Source organism: Mercenaria mercenaria, chromosome 2 (assembly GCF_021730395.1).
Source record: "Mercenaria mercenaria strain notata chromosome 2, MADL_Memer_1, whole genome shotgun sequence".
NCBI lineage: Eukaryota > Metazoa > Mollusca > Bivalvia > Venerida > Veneridae > Mercenaria > Mercenaria mercenaria.
In genome coordinates, this window is record NC_069362.1 from 38,494,865 (window position 1) to 38,515,500 (window position 20,636).

A 20,636-nucleotide genomic window follows, 5' to 3' on the forward strand; every position below is an offset into this window, starting at 1 on the left:
GTCGAACATACAGCCAAAGTAACGGCATTGCAGAAAAACGTGTTTGTATTTGCGAAAATCTGCTTACTAAGTTCAAACAGGCTAAACGGATCCCTACATAGCACTGTGTAGGTATTAGGATAAGACAAGGTAAAACTTGGCAACACAGCTACTCCACCAACTCCACCCCTGAAGTTACAAACTCCACAACTTTCATGACCTAAAATTTCTTCAGATCCAATTAAGCAGGAAAATGTTACAAGTTATAAATCTAGCCCAGATTCACCTGCCCTTTATCAAACTAGATCTGGAAGAAATGTGTCACCACCAGAAAGATTAAATTTATGAAATATAATTAGTTGAACAGTGCTTTGAGATTTTTACTTAGTCTAAATAGCTGTGGAAATACCGAGACAAAAACACTTACTAGGAAATTACTAAGCTGGAAATTGTTGTGACATTTTGATAACTTGAAACTCGGATATATTTTGTGTTATCTGTACTTTATTACATTTATCTAGAATGTCGTGTCGTGTGAAACTGAATTTGCCACACACTACTTTTCAAGTACAGTGCTGAGATTATGATCTTCATAATACTAGATTACTGTTACTCCATATATATATGAGCCGCGCCATGAGAAAACCAACATAATGGGTTTGCGACCAGCATGGATCCAGACCAGCCTGCGCATCCGCGCAGTCTGGTCAGGATCCATGCTGTTCGCTTACAGTTTCTCCAACCCCAATAGGCTTTAAAAGCGAACAGCATGGATCCTGACCAGACTGCACGGATGCGCAGGCTGGTCTGGATTCATGCTGGTCACAAACCCACTATGTTGGTTTTCTCATGGCACGGCTCATATACATTACATGCCTCTACGATTCAAGATAATTGTGTTGTTAAGCTTACTTCAATAAACATGTATTAGTAACGATTTTGGTGTTCATCTTTTTATACCAACACAATATAACACGCTGTTGTAGTGTTGTTCGATGTCCTTTGTTAAATTTGGCCAAATTTTAGACTAGAGCAGGGTCGTAGCTGGTCCAAACCCCCAAGTATCTGTGATTCGTGCCAATCACTCAGTAAGACTTTTTAACATATGTTGACTATTCGATTGGTTTAGACTAGACGTTCCGTCTCATTTTCAATCTTTAATTCACCTAAAATGATAAATATAAGGAAATGTAGACATACGCACGTTAAAAGTATACAACACATGTTCAAGATGTGCCTCGTTCTTTCAATAATATCTTAAAATGCTTAAATGAAGTTTACGGACCATCTAGTGCATTACAATAACAGAACGTTCAGGCAAGCGTGATCACATTTATATGATCAATCCTGATTTTAGCCATGCTGGAAATTGGTGAGTTGGGAAGTGCATCAATTCAACTGCGAAATTTTAGTTTACTGATTTCTTGGAAAGTTTACATTCCGATAATTAATCAAGATATCACTGACCTCTGTTTGCTATCACAGAACGCCTGTCAAGACTTTGATCCGTTAGAAATGTATGAAAACTCGTTTTATGCGATACAATACGGTGTGGTGGATGGGGAAGTGTTTCCATAATGCACGAATGTTCTCTTAAACGGAAGACTTGTTGAGAAATGCAAAAGTCAATGATAAACTACTATAGTCTAGAGACACATGCGGGTACCTATCCATTATCAATGAAATAATTGCAAGTTTACTTATGTGTTTGTCCTGGGCGGTGCCCCACAGTGTTGTTTTTTCTTACTTGTCTGTTTGTTTATATGTGTATGTTAGTTGTGTGTGTTTGTGTGTGTGTTTGTATTTTGTAAGTGCGTGTTTGCCCGGCTGCGGTTTACCTTGTAGGAATACTGCGTTTAAGGAACCTGGCTTTCCCTGTTAAATATTCATCCTTGCTCCACTTTCCCCTACACCGACCCTTTCATCTACCCCTATCCACCCCTACCCCCATTTCTCTGTATTTTGCATATATTTAAAATGCACTTGGTGGATTTTGAAGCTACCCGTCTACAATATGTTTCCGTTACAGCTTTTTTTTTTTGTTGTGGGCCTACTTTGTGATACAATAGAGCGGTTGGTTCCGAATGCCTCGCAAAGGCCCGTGCCCAGTTTGAGGTTACCCCCATTGGTTAATCTCACCCAGTTTACGTTGAATAAAATTGGTATAACTACATTGTTATTCAATTACTTCCCTTATCTGGGTAAAAATTTGAAGAAATCATAGCCGTCACGCCTGACATGTACGATACACTGTTGGAGGTTTGTACATGTATCAATTCTACTTGCAGTAAACTCAAATTATAGTATACACATTAAATCTAAGAAAATTTAATTTAGAAGCAAGCAGTGATTATATGCTTGAAGTATACCGATTTTATTGTATACACATTATTACTAGTCAATTTTGACGATGTATCGCGGTAGAGTTCTGGTATTTGGTATTAGATCTGTGTAGGCTACTAACCGATTAGGAGGTTTTCATGAATTGAAAATAATCGTGCTCGTGCGAATCGACACTCCCAGAGCGCCATGTAGCGCTCGAGGTGTTACCGCACGATCGCGGGTATTTTCAGTCTAAAGTAGTGGAGGACATGACTCTAGACCACATTTTTTGTTCTTTGGCTATATAAAGCCGCCATCTTGGATTGGGAGGAGTCAATTTTCGGGATGGGGCTCATTTGAACGAAATGACGTCACCGCTATTTTAGTTTTATGTAGATATTGGAAATTAATGAAAAGATAATACTACTCTGTTTATCTTTTATTTTTGTACAAATAACATTCTAAACTACATTACAATATATATACTCAATGTCCATACGGGTAAGATATACATCCATCTCTCACTCTCTTATCAAACACAATCCTATGTTTTTTTCTTTTGCGTCACCGTTAAAAGTCTAGCTTGGTCACGGTCTCGGCATATTTTTTGAGAATCTGTCACAGTTACGACTCGGTTTGATGGTCCAATAATCATGTCCTTAATTGTTTCAAAATTTATTGACATTTGATTTTTAAAAATTCAGAGTGATGCCTTTTATTTTGCAGTGTGTTTGTTTACCAGACTCATCAGGATTTTGTAATTGATACCCATAACTTTTTGGTCCACTAGCCACAAATGTTTTGATATGGTTTCCTTGTATTTCATCCGTAAGATCACCTAAATAATCGCCTAAGGAAGGCATCCACTCTCCTACTTTTGACGAATCGGTATCCGCGTACAACGCTCGGGGTCCTAGCTTTTCTAAGTAAGAGTATAATTTGAGTCTAGCTTGAGCTGTTGTATAGGCTGCCATGACCACGTTGGTTTTCCCAGTGGGCTCTACAAATTCAGCCTTATATTTCCAACGAATCTCTACCATTTCATAAGACACAAAGTTTACAGCCGTTACTTCTTCTCTATCACTTGTTAGTTTTTCAAAGTATAGGGCTGGTTCATCAATGAACTCCACTTGATTTTTGTTTAATTTCTGACCAAATTTTCCCCAGAAAGAATTGAGCATAAGTTTAGCTAAAGCGCGCATTCCCGGGTTTTTCTCTATATTACTATAATCAAGTAGGATCCCCTCTTTTTCATAATATTGATCAATATACGTTTGTTTTTGCTCTTCCGTCTTACACCATTTTGGCCAACCACTTTTCTCCTGTTTGATTTTAAGAAATGTGTTTACATATTCAGTGAAGAGACCCCCTTCTTTAGCAACAGGATCATATTGAGAGATGTTTTCGAAATGCCAGACTTCATAAATGCAATCCAAAGTGTATCCCTTATCAATGGCCTTTTTAACTTCGTCTGTTACCCAGGTACCTATAAAAGCTCTTTCTTCGTTCGTTTGCAGACATTTAGTCTGTTGATACGATTCGGCGCATATTTTGCACAAAGAGAATAGCAACTTTCCGTTCATTTTACAAGGCAGGACAGGTATAAATAAGTCTCTCGGTGGGATAACTTTACACTTCATTAACCCTTCATATTTGTCAATCTCCGCGAAATTTTCTGTAATTATTCTCGGGTGAACCAGTGGAATTTTTCCTGTCTTACTGATAAAAGGGTAGAGGGATGTTACATCATAATAGTCGATAGTTTCTTCATCATTTGCTTCTTTGTAAAGTGTAAATGCTTCTGTTCGACCCCCGAAAAAAGCTTCTCTAGGTTGTAAGGGTGATACCATATCAAGCTGTTCTATAAATGTCCTCATTGCATTGTTTTCTTTTAATTCTTTTTCAAATTCAGACTCCCAGATAGATACGTAGGTGTAACCAAGCTCTTCTAAGTAGTGGAGGACGTGACTCTAGACCACATTTTTTGTTCTTTGGCTATATAAAGCCGCCATCTTGGATTGTATGCAGTCAATTTTCGGGATGGGAATCAATGACGTGGATTGGGTGCAGTCAAAGTTCGGGGTGGAACTCAATTACGTCACGTTGGTACGATTGACCTCCATTTCAAATATTGGGAGCAGTAAAAAAGATAAGAAACGAAACTGCTCTGTTCATCTTTTATTTTTTGTATAAATAACATACAATATATATATATATATATATATATATATATATACTCAATATCCATATGGGTAAGATATACGACCCTGCTCTAGTCTAAAATTTGGCCAAATTTAACAAAGGACATCGAACAACACTACAACAGCGTGTTATATTGTGTTGGTATAAAGAGATGAACACCAAAATCGTTACTAATACATGTTTATTGAAGTAAGCTTAACAACACAATTATCTTGAATCGTAGAGGCATGTAATGTATACATATATGGAGTAACAGTAATCTAGTATTATGAAGATCATAATCTCAGCACTGTACTTGAAAAGTAGTGTGTGGCAAATTCAGTTTCACACGACAAGGTGGGTATGTTACATTCCATTCTAGATAAATGTAATAAAGTACAGATAACACAAAATATATCCGAGTTTCAAGTTATCAAAAGGTCACAACAATTTCCAGCTTAGTAATTTCCTAGTAAGTGTTTTTGTCTCGGTATTTCCACAGCTATTTAGACTGAGTAAAAATCTCAAAGCACTGTTCAACTTATTATATTTCATAAATTTAATCTTTCTGGTGGTGGCACATTTCTTCCAGATCTAGTTTGATGAAGGGCAGGTGAATCTGAGCTAGATTATAACTTGTAACATTTTCCTGCTTAATTGGATCTGGAGAAATTTTAGGTCATGAAAGTTGTGGAGTTTGTAACTTCAGGGGTGGAGTTGGTGGAGTAGCTGTGTTGCCAAGTTTTACCTTGTCTTATCCTAATACCTACACAGTGCTATGTAGGGATCCGTACTAGCTTGTTTGAACTTTACAAACAAAACACATTTTTCTGCAATGCCGTTACTTTGGCTGTATGTTCGACGTGACGTTATGTGGGTAAAATCTCATTCTCTGGCAAAATCAGCAAAGCTTTGACAGGTGTAATAGCTAGCAGTGTCACTTATCAGGGTTTCAAGGATTCCATGTCTACTGAAGTAGCTTTTCAATTTCTGAATAATATTTTGAGCTCTTGTGCTTGTTAACTGACTAAGCTCAAAGTACCTGCTGTAGTAATCAACTAGAACAGTGAAATCGTTACCTTGCCATATAAATATATGTCGGTTGCAAGGGTCTACCATGGCCTATCAGGTAATGGAATTGAATCATAGGTTCTTTTACATTTTCTGACCGATGTTCAAGACATACTGGACATTCCATAACTCTCTCTTTTATGTCATTGAACATTTTTGGTCAAAAGAGTATCTCCTTGGCTTTTTGTGTACATTTCTCAATGGTATGTAGATTTGTGACCCTTTTAGAATAATGTCTTCTACAACAGACATTTCGTCCCTAAAATTACAAAATTCTGTGATAGATCCAGTCCAACCTTCAATAATTGTTTGTTTTAGGGTACGTGACTGTGGGTCTGTCTCAGTAACATCTCTGATCTGTCTCATTTTATGATCACTGGCTGGGAAATTGGACATAACAACATGTACATGTATATCCATGTCTGGACATAAATCTGTATCGGTGTCTAGTAAGAAATTTCTTGACAAAGTATCCGCAACTGGAAGGTCACGACCGTTGATGTGTTTGACTTCTAGGTCGTATTTCTGTAATTGCAATAGCATACGCTGCAAACGTGGGGTTGCACTGTGCAAGGGTTTCTTAAATATGACCTCCAGGGGCTTGTGGTCGGATCGGACATTCACATGTCTACCATACAAGTAATTATGGTATCTCTTGCATGTAAAATCTATACTATCGAGTTCCTTTTCTATTTGGGCATAGTTTCTCTCACTTTGGGTAAGAGACTTAGATGCAAAGCACACTGGCCTTCATTCTTGCAGAAGTACAGCACCTAGGCCATTCTTCGAGGCATCTACTTGGAGTGTTATTTCCTTATTATGACCAAAATAGACCAAAACCGGACCAGGGTTCTGTGTGATAACCTCTTTGATTTTCTGAAATGCTTCAATTTGGGGCTTATCCCAGGAGAATCCCACGTCTTTGGAAAGTAAAGCTCTTAAGGGCTAGATAGCTCGGCAAGATTTGGAGCAAATTTCTGCAAATAGGTCACCATACCTAATACAGTTTCAAGTTCAGACTTACAAGTAGGAGGTGGCATCTCCTTGATTGCTCTGACCTTGGAAGGATCCATCTTAAGACCATCAGCAGTAAGCAAATGTCCAAAGAATGATAGCTAAGATTTTCCGGTCTCCATTTACTCTGGATTTAGTCTGACACCTTTTTCACAACATCTGGTCATAAGTCTGTCAAAATTCCGGTCATGTTCAGTCCTGTCCTTATCAAATTTCGTCTACAATTGTCTTGATACCTTGAAGTCCTTCTAGACATTCGTACATTTTCTGCTGAAACATGTCCTGGCTACATAAAAGACCAAACGGTAGCCTAAGGAACCGAAATCTCCCAAATGGAGAATTGAAAGTCGTCAGATAAGATGACTTTTCTGTCAGTTTGATCGACCAAGATCCGCTTCTCGCGTCTAGATTAGAGAAAACAGAAGAACCAGCTAGATCAAGCAATATTTCATCTAGAGTTGTAGATGGATTATGGGGTCTCTTAATGACACTGTTAAGATCCTTTGGATCCTTTGGATCCTTTGGATCTAGGCAATTTCTCAATTTACCGTTCCCCTTTTCTACAGTCACTAAACTGTTGGCTCTGATACTTTTTGAATGACCCTCTTTTCTAGCATCATTTGGAATTCAGCCTTGAGCTTATCATGTACCGCTATTGGTACTCTCCTAGGGGGTTGTATCACAGGAATAGCACCTGCTTTAAATGTATCTCACATTCACCAGGCAATTGACCAATACCTTGAAATATATCAGGGTACCTAGAGAGGACATCTTCCTTATTCAAAGCAATATCTAAGTTGTCAATATGATCAGATTCATGAAAATGCATGTTTTTAAACCTAGAAGTGGAGTGGAACTAGTGTTCACAATGTAAAATTCTTTAAGATCGACTATGGCTGTATCTTTAGGTGTGACCTTTAAGTTTGCTTGACAATCAACTTTGAGGTAAGAACCATCATAAGCAGTAAGTTTTCTGTCTGTGGGTCTCAAGGGATCGTGTATTCCAAGACAATTCAAGATTGACCTTGGGATGATATTGACCTGTGAGCCTGTATCAAGCTTAAATTTGACATCCTTGTACTTTGGCCCTACTTCAGTTGTAATGAAGGCTTGATTTTGGGTCTGGTCAAAGGAAATGGTATCTATGATAAAGTTGTTTTCTAGATCTGGAAGTACACCACTTACTTGCAGTTCACTGATATTCTTTTTTGATCTGCACACTTGCTGCTTCTTTTTTCCTCTGAAAGGATTTGGGTTATTACGCTTTTGTTTTCAACTTGACAGCATCAATGTTCTGTTTTGTCATTGACTGACACTGAACTTGACTCATCTCTACAGTTCTGGCAATATCCAGCGCTTTCTATAGTGTCAAGTCTGAGGCCTCGTTTATCAGTTTCTCACTAATTGTCTGTGATCGTATCCCGAAAACTATCTGGTCACGAACAAGGTCTTCGTTCATTTCGACTGCATAGCCACAGTCCCTAACTAAAACTTTCAGGTTAGTCTCATACTGTTTGAACGTTTCTCCCTCCTGCTGGGGTCTGGATCTGAAGCGATACCGTGCTTAAATTCTGTTTGATTTTGATAGTAATGTTCAAAATTATTGAAATATGTCTCCAGCGAATTCCTTTCCTCATCAGTCATTTTCCACGTGGAATATAACTGTCTGCCATGAGACAAAAATTGCAATTTTCAGCTTCATTTTCTTTTTCAAAGGTCCTCCGAACATAAACTCTGAACGCTTTGAAAGCACTTGGTAAGTCCTTTGACTGCCAGTTCATTTTTGGAGTTTGGCTATTCCATTTTGTACAATGGCTATCCAATTAATCCTCAGCAAAACGTTGCACAAATTAACAAATTGATAAAAATGCCACAAATGCAAGTTAGTGTTCCACTGGAAATGTAAAACTTAGTCCACAGTGAGCATGTTAGTTAATTAGTCCTTTACTGACTCTGACACCATGTTATATTTTGTTGGTATAAAGAGATGAACACCAAATATGTTACTTATACATGTTTATTGAAGTATATAAGCTTAACTGAATCTTAGAGGCATGCAATATATATATGGAGTAAAAGTAATCTAGTATGAAGAACATAATCATAAGGATGCTGGAGTTGTGTCCCTTTAAAACATTAGACCATGTAACACTGAGTGATTAGCACGAATCGCAGATACTTGGGGTTTGGACCAGGTACGACCCTGCAACAAAGGACATCGAACAACACCATAACAGCTCCCATAATAACAATTTAACAAAATCAATGCACCGTTTTTAAAATCATAGAACTACCCACTGATCTCTTATCTTTTATTTCGCAGAAGCACAGAGTACAACAAACACAGTCAGAACCTTACACCGCAATGTAACAGAAACTGTAGTGGAAAGATATATCTTATAGGTTGATATGAAACTCCAAACAACAAGACATATACTAGTACTTTTTAATTATATACAAGATACAAAAATGGGGATGTGGTAGTGGAATATGGGGACAAGGGACAGTAAATTTGAAAACTCCACAACTCTGCGCTGATACCAGTGCGAAAAAAATCATTAAAAATCCAATTTCGACAATTTCAAGGCAATTTTTGAGCGAATGTCTTGCATAGACATAGCACTTCATTATGTGACATTTTCAGTCTGCCGATTTTGTTGCTTCTGTGATAAAAACGAGTAAAACGCAGGTTTCAGGACACTAAATTTTTAGACAAAAATGGCCCAAAAATGCACACTTTGCGCGACCTGTACCGTATTATCTGCAAATGATTGACCTGAAACACATGCATATTTTTAAAGCATGTGGCCAGACGAAAATAATGGTGGGAAGAAAAGTGTCTCAGAACCGTTTACTTTTTCCGCAAATTTGAGCTAAAGCTGGATGGATGGATGACCGTTTCCAATTCGTTTGACTTCCGTTACCTCAGGTAAAGTTTTAGACCCGGCCGTCTACATGGAGCTAGGAAAATCGATACATGCACATATTTATTTTACACAATAATCACTCGTACGCAGGAATCCTTAGTTCTATAAACATCATAAATAACCAGTTGAATATATATGCCTGTAAAGTACATATGTCTATTTTATTTAAAAAACATACCCGGGCCAAATGCGAAACTGGCCCCTGCCACTGATGTGCTTGGGCTGTTTGGGTGAATAGCTTTATGCTATTTATTAGCTTATATCTACAACTCTTTACAGATTTGTTTAAACAGCTCAATTTCATATTCGTCAGCAGTATATTATAGGTACATGTATTATGTTTATTCTTAAAAGATATCATTTAAAGCTACTCGCCCACAGTAGGGGTGACATTTTTAAACCTATTTGTGTAGTAGGTTAAAGTATAAGGGTGCACTTGTACTTCTTTGCCATTATGCTAGCTTTCATAGCGACGTAGTAGAGAGTCCGCTTTAGGTGTGAGAGGTCCCACATTCGATTCCCGGTCAGAGCTGAAATATTTTCAGTCTGTTACATTTTGCGCCTAACGTAATTAACTCACAAGAAGATATAGATGGACACCTTAGAAAGTCCCACAGAGGTTCAAACTTCTGGAATTCGAGGTCGAATTCTAAAATTGAGGGATGGGGTGTTTGTAGAAGGGTAGAGTGTAAGGGTGCACTTATACTTCCTTGCTTTTTAGATAGCTTTTATAGCGACGTGGTAGAGTGTCCGCCTTAGGTGTGAAAGGTCGCGGGGTCGATTACTGGTCAGAGCTGAAATATTTTCAGTCTGGTACATTTGTGTCCGCCATGTCATTGACGTTGCAAATGTGAAAAAAAGTTAGATATTGGTAAAGAAAAATGTTGATTTTCACTATTATTTGAAAGGCGTTACAATGGTGTACTCTATTTTGTACAATATATTTGTAGAATATCGTGCAAAACTCATATGGCAATAAAATTGTTCCGTCGGCCGAGTAACCACTTTTTAAGGATTTTTGAGAGAAAATTCTTTTCAACAAAAATGTGTAAAAAGGTAACTTTAACGTATTTACCTTTGCATTATCTTCGTTTGTCTGACTGTATGTCAAACCGGCACAGTTAGGTCAGATGATAAGATCTAAGTTAGACTAATTTATCATTCTGAAATAGTCTCAAAAACACAGTGGCGAGGAGCAAGTGATTCGAAGTCGACGAGCCATTGAAACTATTCCAGAGACTTTTCTTCAACTAAATCTTTACTTTTTGTTCTATTTGACTGTCAATTAAGCTTCTACGTTCATTTGCTTTCTTTATTTTAATATGGCCAGATTGGCACAGTTTTGGTAAAGCCTCTTGTTCGTTTCTTTACACTATGGTCAACTTGATCTGTTTAAATTTACATTCTGTATCACTGCGCAACATTTCATTCGTAACTGCTTCGAAATATTTCTAAGGCTATTTTGTCAAATTCACATCAAAAAGGCAAAGTATTCTTGAATAACAGAAAGGATTTTCAGGGGTTTAGGCTCGTGTTGGAAACCCCATCGGAGCATCTTTATCGCCTTAAAGTTACCTTGCCTGTCAGATATTTCCAATCATCTTCAACCAGTAAAAGATTCTTATATTCTTTTATGTGCAATTTTCATTTTAAATAATTTGCGTTTTTCCGTAATTTCAAATCATTGTAGAATGTTAATAACACTATTAAACTAAATTTACAAATTAAGTCGACACGTTCTCTAAACAAATATGTAATCATTATATTTTTGCCGCTGACGGTTTAGCTAGGGGAACTAAGCTTATTAATTAATGTATTAAAAACAGGGGTGGATCTTGTCTGAGAGGTCATCATAACCTGATGTCTGATTTTAAAGACTGATATCTTAATGGAAAGGACAAGCAAATACCTTGAGGAAACAGGTTAAAACGGGTTCGAACCCTAATGGCTTGGGTCCAAAGTCATGGTTGTAAGTTCGGTAATAGTTTTAAAATATGAAAATTTTCTGAGCAATCATACATTTTTTGTGTTGTTTTAAGTTACGGTACTATCTTCGCTGCTGAGTCCAATGACATCATCGGAACAATCCTCGCTTCTCACCGGGTCGGACCAGTTTAGTCTAGACCAGCACCCTATTGCATATAAATAATTTTGTCATTATTTGACTGGGCTCTTTAACCATTGTGATCGCCCTTCGTGCATTGTCCGTCCGTTTACGATTTCATGTGAACACGATAAAGCGGATTTGGAAAACTGCGATGTTTGCCGAACCCACGATCATTGTACGAGGAAATGCCGGGCTCCTTGCGAGCTCCGCACGACTTGTCTGCGATGTCCGTACTGATATCCTACGATCGCATCCTCTAAAAATCGTACGGGGCCCGTAGGTACTGTGACTAGACGCTACGCTTGTACAGAGACCGTAAGTATTCTAAAATTGGTGGACTCGTACGTTTTTTTTAAAAAAAAACGTTCGTTTTCAATAATCATATTAAATATTCTTAGCCCTGACCCACTGACCTACTTTCTTGTTTTTGAAGGTAAACAAAGCGATTTGACCACCTGTATAATGGCCGTAAAATGTCTCCCCGAACATTCAATCAGGGCTGTTATATTTCGATCTTCCCAGATCGTTCAGCGCGACTTTTATGTCGTGTTACTGGTGCTGTTTAGTTTCTCAGCATGAACATTTCGGCCTTGGTGGTTCCAATATTTCCCGCTTTCATAGCTTTGGGTATTGTATAATCACCCTTTGGATATGGTGCCTGCTTTTTAATTTTGTCTTTTGGCAGTTCCTGTGATATGCAGGCTCCATAGCCTCAGATCCCCTTTCTAAATTCCAGTTTGTTTAATTCTGCCGATTTTTTTTTCCGTTTAGGGTAAACCCATTATTTCAAACTGGGGTGTGCACCGCCGTATGAACACACCTGCGGATGTCTCTAAATTGTTGTTTTTTTTGTACTTTTAGCATGTGTAAATGCTGAGTTCTGCTGTGGACGGTAGCATGGATTTCCACTACCGTCCATGAACAGGCTCAATGAAATCGGGCATGCAACATTTTCGTTTTTGTTGTGTGGAGCGACCTGTGGAGTTTCCACTTTTTCTATTTTGATACAAATTTTAATACTCATCTTGAATAGTCTTAATCGTGACCTACTGACCTACTTCATTTTTTTTGAAGTGACAGCAAAGAAATTTGGACCACATGTATAATGTTTGATACAGATTTCAATACTCATTTTGAGCAGCCTTAATCGTGACGTACTGACCTACTTTCTTGCTTTTAAACTTTCAGCATAGACATGTCGACCACCTGTAAATTTTTTATACAGATTTCAATATTCATCTTGAATAGTCTTAATCATGATCTACTGACCTACTTTCTTTTCTTTAAAGTTTCAGCATAGAAATTTGGACCACGTGTATAACTTTTGATACAGATTTCAATATTCATCTTTATTATTCTTGACCTACTTACCTACGTTCTTGTTTCTGAAGCCACAGCATTAGAGTGCAGAGTGTTTCAGCTGAGTAAAACATGTTTAAGGCACCACTACATTTTCACAAGGAATGTATAATGTCATATATTCTTGGGTCTTTTTTCCAGCACAGGCTGAACCGAAAGATAGTATCTGTAGTGCTGGCTGAGGATGCATGACACCTTATTTTGCTTTATTTTTGTTTCCTATTCAATTAATACTTTAAAAATATATGAAACTCACTGCCTTAGGACTGCTACTTTAAATATTAATTTCAATACTTTAAATATATGCAGATCGCTGTAGGTAAACCCCCACCTTTATAATTTTATAAATTTTGAATATTATATTGAATACTGAATTGATAGAACTGTTAATTCTGAATTAATTACATATTGTAACATTATCGGATTGTGGTGGTATTTGATGCTTTAGAATGGTTGTGCTAAATTATTGTATTAAACTATTTCAGTATCTAGTCGGAATTAACAAAAATGTTCTTATACAGTTGGACACGGCTAGTTGTGTTTGCATTTTCATGTGGACTATTTGAATGGCACTTTTCTGCGTGCTAGTTCATTCATTTCATTATTACAACTTGATGTTGCACGACTCATAGGTACAGTGGTGAAGAGCACATACTTTATGTGTCAAGCCGCCCTATACATAAGCATAGAATGTTATAAAAGTCCCGCGTAATCTCTTGGTGAAGGCTAAAAAAAGTTTTTCTGCTGAGAGAGTGGGCCTGTACCGGGTACTAATATATGTATAAAACGTTCTACCCTTGAACATAATAATTTATAAATGTATTGAGCTCCTATACAGTTTTGGTTAGTTCATAACACATTATGTCTATTATTTTTGTTGTTCTGTTTTTACTTTCATACAAAAAAATAAATACTCACCAAGTTTTTTGTTTTTGAATTTGTTTAATCAAACAACTTCACTCACGTGAGCGATATACGGCCATCATGGCCGTCCTGTTTATCATAATTACCATTATACCACATTTATACAGCACTCTTTTCATGCACATGTACACGTTCAAAAGTGCTTTAAAAATAAATTGCAAACAATATAAACAAATACGCATTAAACACAGAAAATTCATACAACATATTTAAAAGTATTTAAGTGACCGCGGGATAAAAAATGTTCTACACTGTTATGAAAAGGGAAAAAATGTAGGGGGGGGGGGGGGGGGGGCAGTGAATAAAACACTGCGATTGCCATACATCACTCTTTTAGTTTTTGGCATAACCAGTGACAGCGTATCTTGTGATCTTAGGTAGAGGACTGATTGTGTAGAGCCTTAAAGATGTGGGTCAGAATCTTGTATTGCACCCTGTATTTCACAGACAACCAATGGAGCTCCTTTAGAACCGGTGTTTTACGATGGCAACGGGGCGTCATAGTGTTAACGCGAGCTGCCGTGTTCTGGACATGTTGCAGCTTGTTAAGTGTTCTGTTTGGAATCCAGCCCGAGTTGACTTGTTGTTCCATATCCGAACTGTTGTCAAATATTGCACCAAGATTCCTAACACATTTTGTGGATTTTAACACAGAGTCACCGACCTTCATCGAGACGTCCCCAGTGTACTTGGAGTTATACTTTGATGTGAATAACATTACCTCTGTTTTATCAGCATTGAGCTTCAGCAAGTTGCAAAGGATCCACGAGACAATTTCAACCAGAAAACTCTTATTGCGACGCAAAGTCTCACTTCTTGCCACAGCTTCTATCGGCTTAAAGGACAAGTAAAAATGAAAGTCATCGGCGTATAAAAGATAAGGAAGTTCATGACGTCTGCATATGGCTCCAACGGCTTTGGACCAAGTACTCATTCCTTGGGCACACTGTATTTCATCAACATAAGCGTCGACAACTCATCATCAAAGCATACAGTTTGATAGCGGTCACTAAGATACAGTGACATCCATGCAAATGCTTTGTTTATGCCTCCAAAATGAGTCTCGGGCTGGTGTAACAGTGTCTGGTGGTCAATCGTGCCGAAAGCTGCAGGCAGATCGAGTAGCACGAGGACTGTTTGGTCATTCAAAGCCGACTCAGTTGAATGACTCTTTTCACAAACAAGATTTTCTTAAAATGTATGTAGGGATTATATTTTATTAATGTTTTCCTTTTTTGCTAACATAATGATATGAAATTCATCCAGTAGTACGTTTAAATAAGTAAGAAATTTGGAGGGCCAAGCATCCTTTAAATGGGACAATGTGTTCGTGTAAAAAGCTCTTTCCGAATATTTTCAATTTAAATCCATTTTTTGAACACTCAAACCCTCATAATGACGCCTGCTGTAAACACAATCTTTGTAAAATAAACTTTTGTAATTAGAAATTTGTAATTTTGAAGTCATGTTTCAAATGAGTTATTTCTAAGAAATGCTTCTAGTACACAATGTATCAATAAATGTAAAAGTTTGAGAGACACATAGTTTCTAAAAAGGTACCCGTTTAAAAATACTAAACTTTTATCAATTAACAACATTATTTCCCACGTAAGATTGAGCCGCTTGATAAATAATTAGGTCGATTTCATTACCAGTGTTTATGGTATCAATTGTCATTGCTCTCTAACTAACTACAACTTTTTGTCTTACTAGTAGTTAAAACCACATACCATTACCCCAGCCCGAGATTGAGCTCGACATCAGGTAGCTTCTTCTTCTTCTTATTATTATCATACAAGATTTATATAGCGCCCTTTTCATGATCAATTTCACGTTCAAAGGCGCTTCACATAGTTCAAATGCAGCCACACAGGGCGCATAATTCATCCTCTACTAGTACAGACACAGAGCGATCTGACCAGAGGGACAGAGTGAGACAAAGCCCCCACGACAGAGAGATCAGAAATCAGATACAGGCTTGTCCGGCTAACTTAGCCTAGCTCGTTGCGAATAGACAGCTTGGTTCTTTAACGTGCCCAGTGTATAGCACTGATACACGCAAGGATTGCCTGGGTTCCTGACCAGTACACCTCTAGTTGGTTTGGAAACACTGAAAAGCGTTTCTGAAAATTCCCGAGTAGCTGTCGGGGATCGAACCCCCGACCTCAGGATTGGAAGGCCAGTGTGCAAACCACTGAGCTATCCGTCCACTCATAATTTATTTTCACTCGCCCGCTTAGCTCAATAGAGAGAGCGCAGATCGACGGATCGCGGGATCATGAGTTTGATACTCGGGCGGGGCGTATATTCTTCGTGACAATTTGATAAAAGACATTGTGTCTGAAATCATTCGTCCTCCACCTCTGATTCATGCGGGGAAGTTGGAAGTTACTTGCGGAGAAAAGGTTTTACTGGTACAGAATCCAGGAACACTGGTTACGTTAACTGCCTGCCGTTACATGACTGAAATACTGTTGAAAAACAGCGTAAACCCAAAACAAACAAACACAATTTGTTTTATACCTGCAAAATGATCCTTTTGTTTGCACGATTTCAGTGACATAAAAGGAATATGATATTAAAAGGTAACTTACTAAAATCACGTGATCAACTATTGGGATTTGTCGCAGTTTGGAATAAGCTGGATCGGGTAGAAGCTGTGTAGTTTGAGTAGGGTAAGTTTATTTCCTATTGCATATAAAATATTTGTGTTTTAATAAAAAACATTATTGTAAAACAATAAAAATTTGAATGGTGTTATACTTTATAATTTTTATGATTTAATCTGAAGGTAGCTTCTAATTGAATAGAATGATAAGGTCTATGTTTATAATTATGTCAACTTATTTCAGCAATTTTTTACTTATCTTTTACTCTTTTTAAATTAAGTCAATGTAAACTTATTGCAGCTATATTCCATAAAAATGTGTACTTTTCCTTTAACTAATGTGTCTTGTTATATCAGAATACAATATGAATTCAAGATTTGTCACTGATCATTTCTTTAACAATGTTAAAACGTTTGAATTTTATTTTAAATTAGGAACTTTTATAGCAGTTCGATTTAAAGCAGCAATACATTACCATGTATTATGAGCAATTTTGAATGATATTTTCAATATTTATTTGTACCCCTTTTGGCATAACTTACAAAAGGAATAGTGATTCAAAATTTTAACGTGAAATATTTGAAAAGTAGTCATTTTATTTTATCCAGATGACTGTCACAATTCTATAAATTTAAATAATTAAGATTCCAAAGTTTTTTGCATAGTTGATTTATATTACTTTGCTATTTGTCACCTTATGCAGCTTAGAAGTATATTTTGCAAACAAAGTGCTATTTTAACAAATGTTTATTATGTTTCTTTCGGTGGATTTTATAGGACAGATCTGTTTGACGAAATATGTTGTCTTTATCTTGTAACTGTCACTAACAGTGTGTGCCAGTAAATCCTGAATCAATTCTATGAGCCCCCTTCTGAATTTTGGATTTTTTTTAATCTTATCATAGCTTAATGACCAATTTGTAACGTTGTGCATACAGATATCGATTTAATATTTGACCAATGTTTTCAAACAAATACGAGAAACGTAAAATTGACATTTTCATTCTGTAGTATAAACTTCATTAAAATGTGCCAAAATGTACTGAAGTCTGGTGATCATTTTCACGTGCTTGTACAATTTTGTTTATATCGTTTAAATATTTCAGAAACAATTTACTTGAATATGAAATTACCATACAAAAGATAATAATTATTTCTAAGACCAATGATCTGTAAACATGCTTGTTGTGGTCGATACTTTCCACCCCCCAGTTTACTGTTGTCTGTAATTGATACATTTCGTCACCTCAACGTAACAAAGTCGTATCTTAATATAAATTTATAAGAAGATACGACTTTGTTGCGTTGAGGTGACGATTTGTTGTTTTTTTAATTCTGAATCACACTTGGTAGCTCCTCTGAGCACAACACGTAAGAACTTCTATCAGACATGAACTTAAAACTGTTATGTCTAGAGCTGATCAAAGAATCTGGTCAGCAAAACCAGTTCTTCAATATTTGACCAGTATGACAAAAGGAACAGTCAAATGGACTTATTTAACGTGAACATATGCTTTAAATATTTTATTAGCTCTTTTGCAGAAAAGACACTTCTCCATCTATTATGCATTTAAACAACAAAGCAGGTCGCATGTATTGTTCAAAATCAATTGCGACATTGGAAGAAAGCCTGTTTTCTTCAATACACGTACATGTACATGACCGGTAAAGTGGATTTACCAAGAAAAAAAATAGGGATAATTCATGTTTTTGGTGTATTAACGTCTGCAGAAGCCCGAAGGATCAATATATCCCAAGGACTTCTTCAGACATTAATAGACATCTTTTTGCAAACGTGTGTTGTCGCTATTCTTGCGTATAGACATTACAAGAAGACTATGTGTATTTTCATAGGTGACGACTTCAAGATTCCGGTACAATATTTAATTGCCATTCTGGTGTTGTTGGAAACGTCAACATGATTTAAACTTTAAAGATATATAACCGGAACGCATGAAACAATAACACTATCAAAAGCATGCATTCAAGTTTTTTTTAAACGATATTCTTTATTTCTCGTAATTTGATAACATGACATTAAGCATGTTTTTGCATATCACTTGACAATTCGGTAAGCAGAAACACAATTTCAAGAACAGTAATTTTAGCTATCATCTCCCAAGATCGTATGAAATAGATCTAGAATTACGTGAGGTATTAAATAAAGTATACCACTTGCACAGAAACATGCTATCCGTGAACTAAATGGTGCAAAGTTGTCTCCCCTTGGTTAGTCCAACTCGTGACGTAATTATCACTTTAATTTCATTTCAGTCTGATATTACGTCCAACTCAGCGACGTCCGAACACAGGCGTAGTCATTAGTGATTAAAATATGAACATAAATTATAAGCATCACAGTATGAAAAACGAAATAAATATTTTAACTTGCTGTAGGTAATACATAAATCTCGTGAACAGAAATGTTATTTGACATGTTCTACATAAAAAACTATAGAAACACAGCTATCAAATAATTATATGCATGAACGTACAGCATTTAGCACAGTTGTCTACATTTCTGTTTTTTTTATGTACAAGGGGTGTTAAAAGTACGCTGACTGGTCCCATCATATACTGGCGGTTATCACTGCACAAGAGGTGTTAAAAGTACGCTGACTGGTCTCATCGTATACTGGCGTCATGACTTTACAAGGGATGTTAAAAATACGCAGACTGGTCTCATCATATATCTGGCGGTCATCACTGTACAAGGGGTGTTAAAAGTACGGAGACTTGTCCCATCATACACTGGCGGTCATGAATGTACAAGGAGTTTAAAAAGTACGCAGACTGGTCCCATCATATACTGGCGGTCATCACTGTACAAGGGGTGTTCAAAGTACGCAGACTGGTCCCATCGTATATCTCGCGGTCATCACTGTACAAGGGGTGTTAAAAGTACGCAGACTGGTCCCATCGTATATCTCGCGGTCATCACTGTACAAGGGGTGTTAAAAGTACGCAGACTGGTCCCATCATATACTGGCGGCCATGACTGTACAAGGGGTGTCAAAAGTAATCTGACTGGTCCGATTATATACTGGCGCTCATGACTGTACAAGGGGTGCTAAAAGAGTAGTATAGGCTGGTGATCTGGTACCGGTACCGGATCACCAAGCTGCTTGTTGCTAGGTACCAGATCACCATCCAGCCCACCCGTTGCTAGGGACACCATCCCAGGGTACCAGATCACCATCCACCGGTACCGGATCACCATCCAGGTACCAGATCACCATTTAGGGTGCCAGATCACCATTTAGGGTACTATATGCTTTACCAGTAGACAATAAGAGAAAAGGTACTTTCTTTCGTAAAAGAAATGGAGTGGCCCTGAAAAGGGCCGTTGTGTTTTTTGAACTGTTTACTTCTTGGCCTTCTTGTGGTTGTTGATAGATTCCATGTGTGCACCTCTTCCTATTGAGCCAACTCGTTTGTTTGGCACTGTATCATCCTGATCATCCGATAGAGGTCTTTTGTTCGACTGTGTACTGACATCCTGCCCTTCACCCTTACTGTTTTTCTGCTGAGTCGTACTTGTCGTTGTTGGAGAAGTGAAAAGGATAGGTACCGTAAGTTGATCTGCCTTGAATTTCACATCACATTCCGTCCGATAATGTCTTCTACTCTCCTTGATAGTAGAGTTGAGTTTGACCAGATTAATGTTGACAGTCTTGATCTCTTCCAGTATAGATGTTCCAACTTTACTGAGGTACGCCATATGTACCTGCTGGTTTTGTGACTGTTGCTGAGCTTGTTGTTGTGGCTGCTGTTGATACTGTTGATACTGTTGTGTAAAATTCGCCTGTGGTGAGGTATAATATGAATCTACCCCATTCTGAATGGTATTTTGAGGTACCGATGTATACACAGGTTGATGATTCGGTGTATAGGTATTCATCTGTGGTACTGTTTGTGTATACGGTTCAATGATATTTGTTGCCTCCATGACTTCTTCAAGTATAGATTTGGTAGAAGGTAAGATATCCTCCATCCTTCAAAAAGTGACCTGGACGTAAGATGCACCGCCTTTATATACCCTGCATAGAGCCATGATGCAGATGTAACACGTGTTTTCATTGGCTGATCAAGAAAAAGTGTTAACATGAGCTTAGATCCACGTAATTTTTTCCATTTTCTCCT

The 20,636-nt window shown here is 37.4% G+C and overlaps 2 protein-coding genes across 2 annotated transcripts in view; one reads left to right on the forward strand and one right to left on the reverse strand.

Moving 5' to 3' along the window:
• Positions 1 to 1,104: 1,104 nt before the first annotated feature.
• LOC128549083 (uncharacterized) lies at positions 1,105 to 19,713 on the reverse strand. Its single transcript, XM_053525280.1, has 4 exons — positions 19,597 to 19,713; positions 5,850 to 6,078; positions 3,041 to 4,249; positions 1,105 to 1,145 (listed from the first exon to the last, which is right to left on the reverse strand). Exons 1-4 carry the CDS (start codon positions 19,711 to 19,713, stop codon positions 1,105 to 1,107), a joined length of 1,596 nt encoding a protein of 531 aa, XP_053381255.1.
• The window catches only part of LOC123563761 (uncharacterized), a 43,480-nt gene continuing 39,357 nt past the window's right edge, over positions 16,514 to 20,636 (forward strand). The window contains exon 1 of the mRNA XM_045356770.2: positions 16,514 to 16,559. The gene's annotated coding sequence lies outside the window, so the exon portion shown is untranslated. The remainder of the gene's footprint in view (positions 16,560 to 20,636) is intronic.

Bases quoted from the DNA above. Each gene is read 5' to 3' on its own strand.
- LOC128549083 (XM_053525280.1), bottom strand. From the start codon at position 19,713: ATGGTGATCCGGTACCGGTGGATGGTGATCTGGTACCCTGGGATGGTG. The intron at 4,250-5,849 runs GTTGGACTGGAT...TCCACTACTTAG, and splicing joins AAAACAAACAATTATTGAAG to AAGAGCTTGGTTACACCTAC. The intron at 1,146-3,040 runs GTAAACAAACAC...TTATCATTTTAG, and splicing joins ACAAAATCCTGATGAGTCTG to GTGAATTAAAGATTGAAAAT.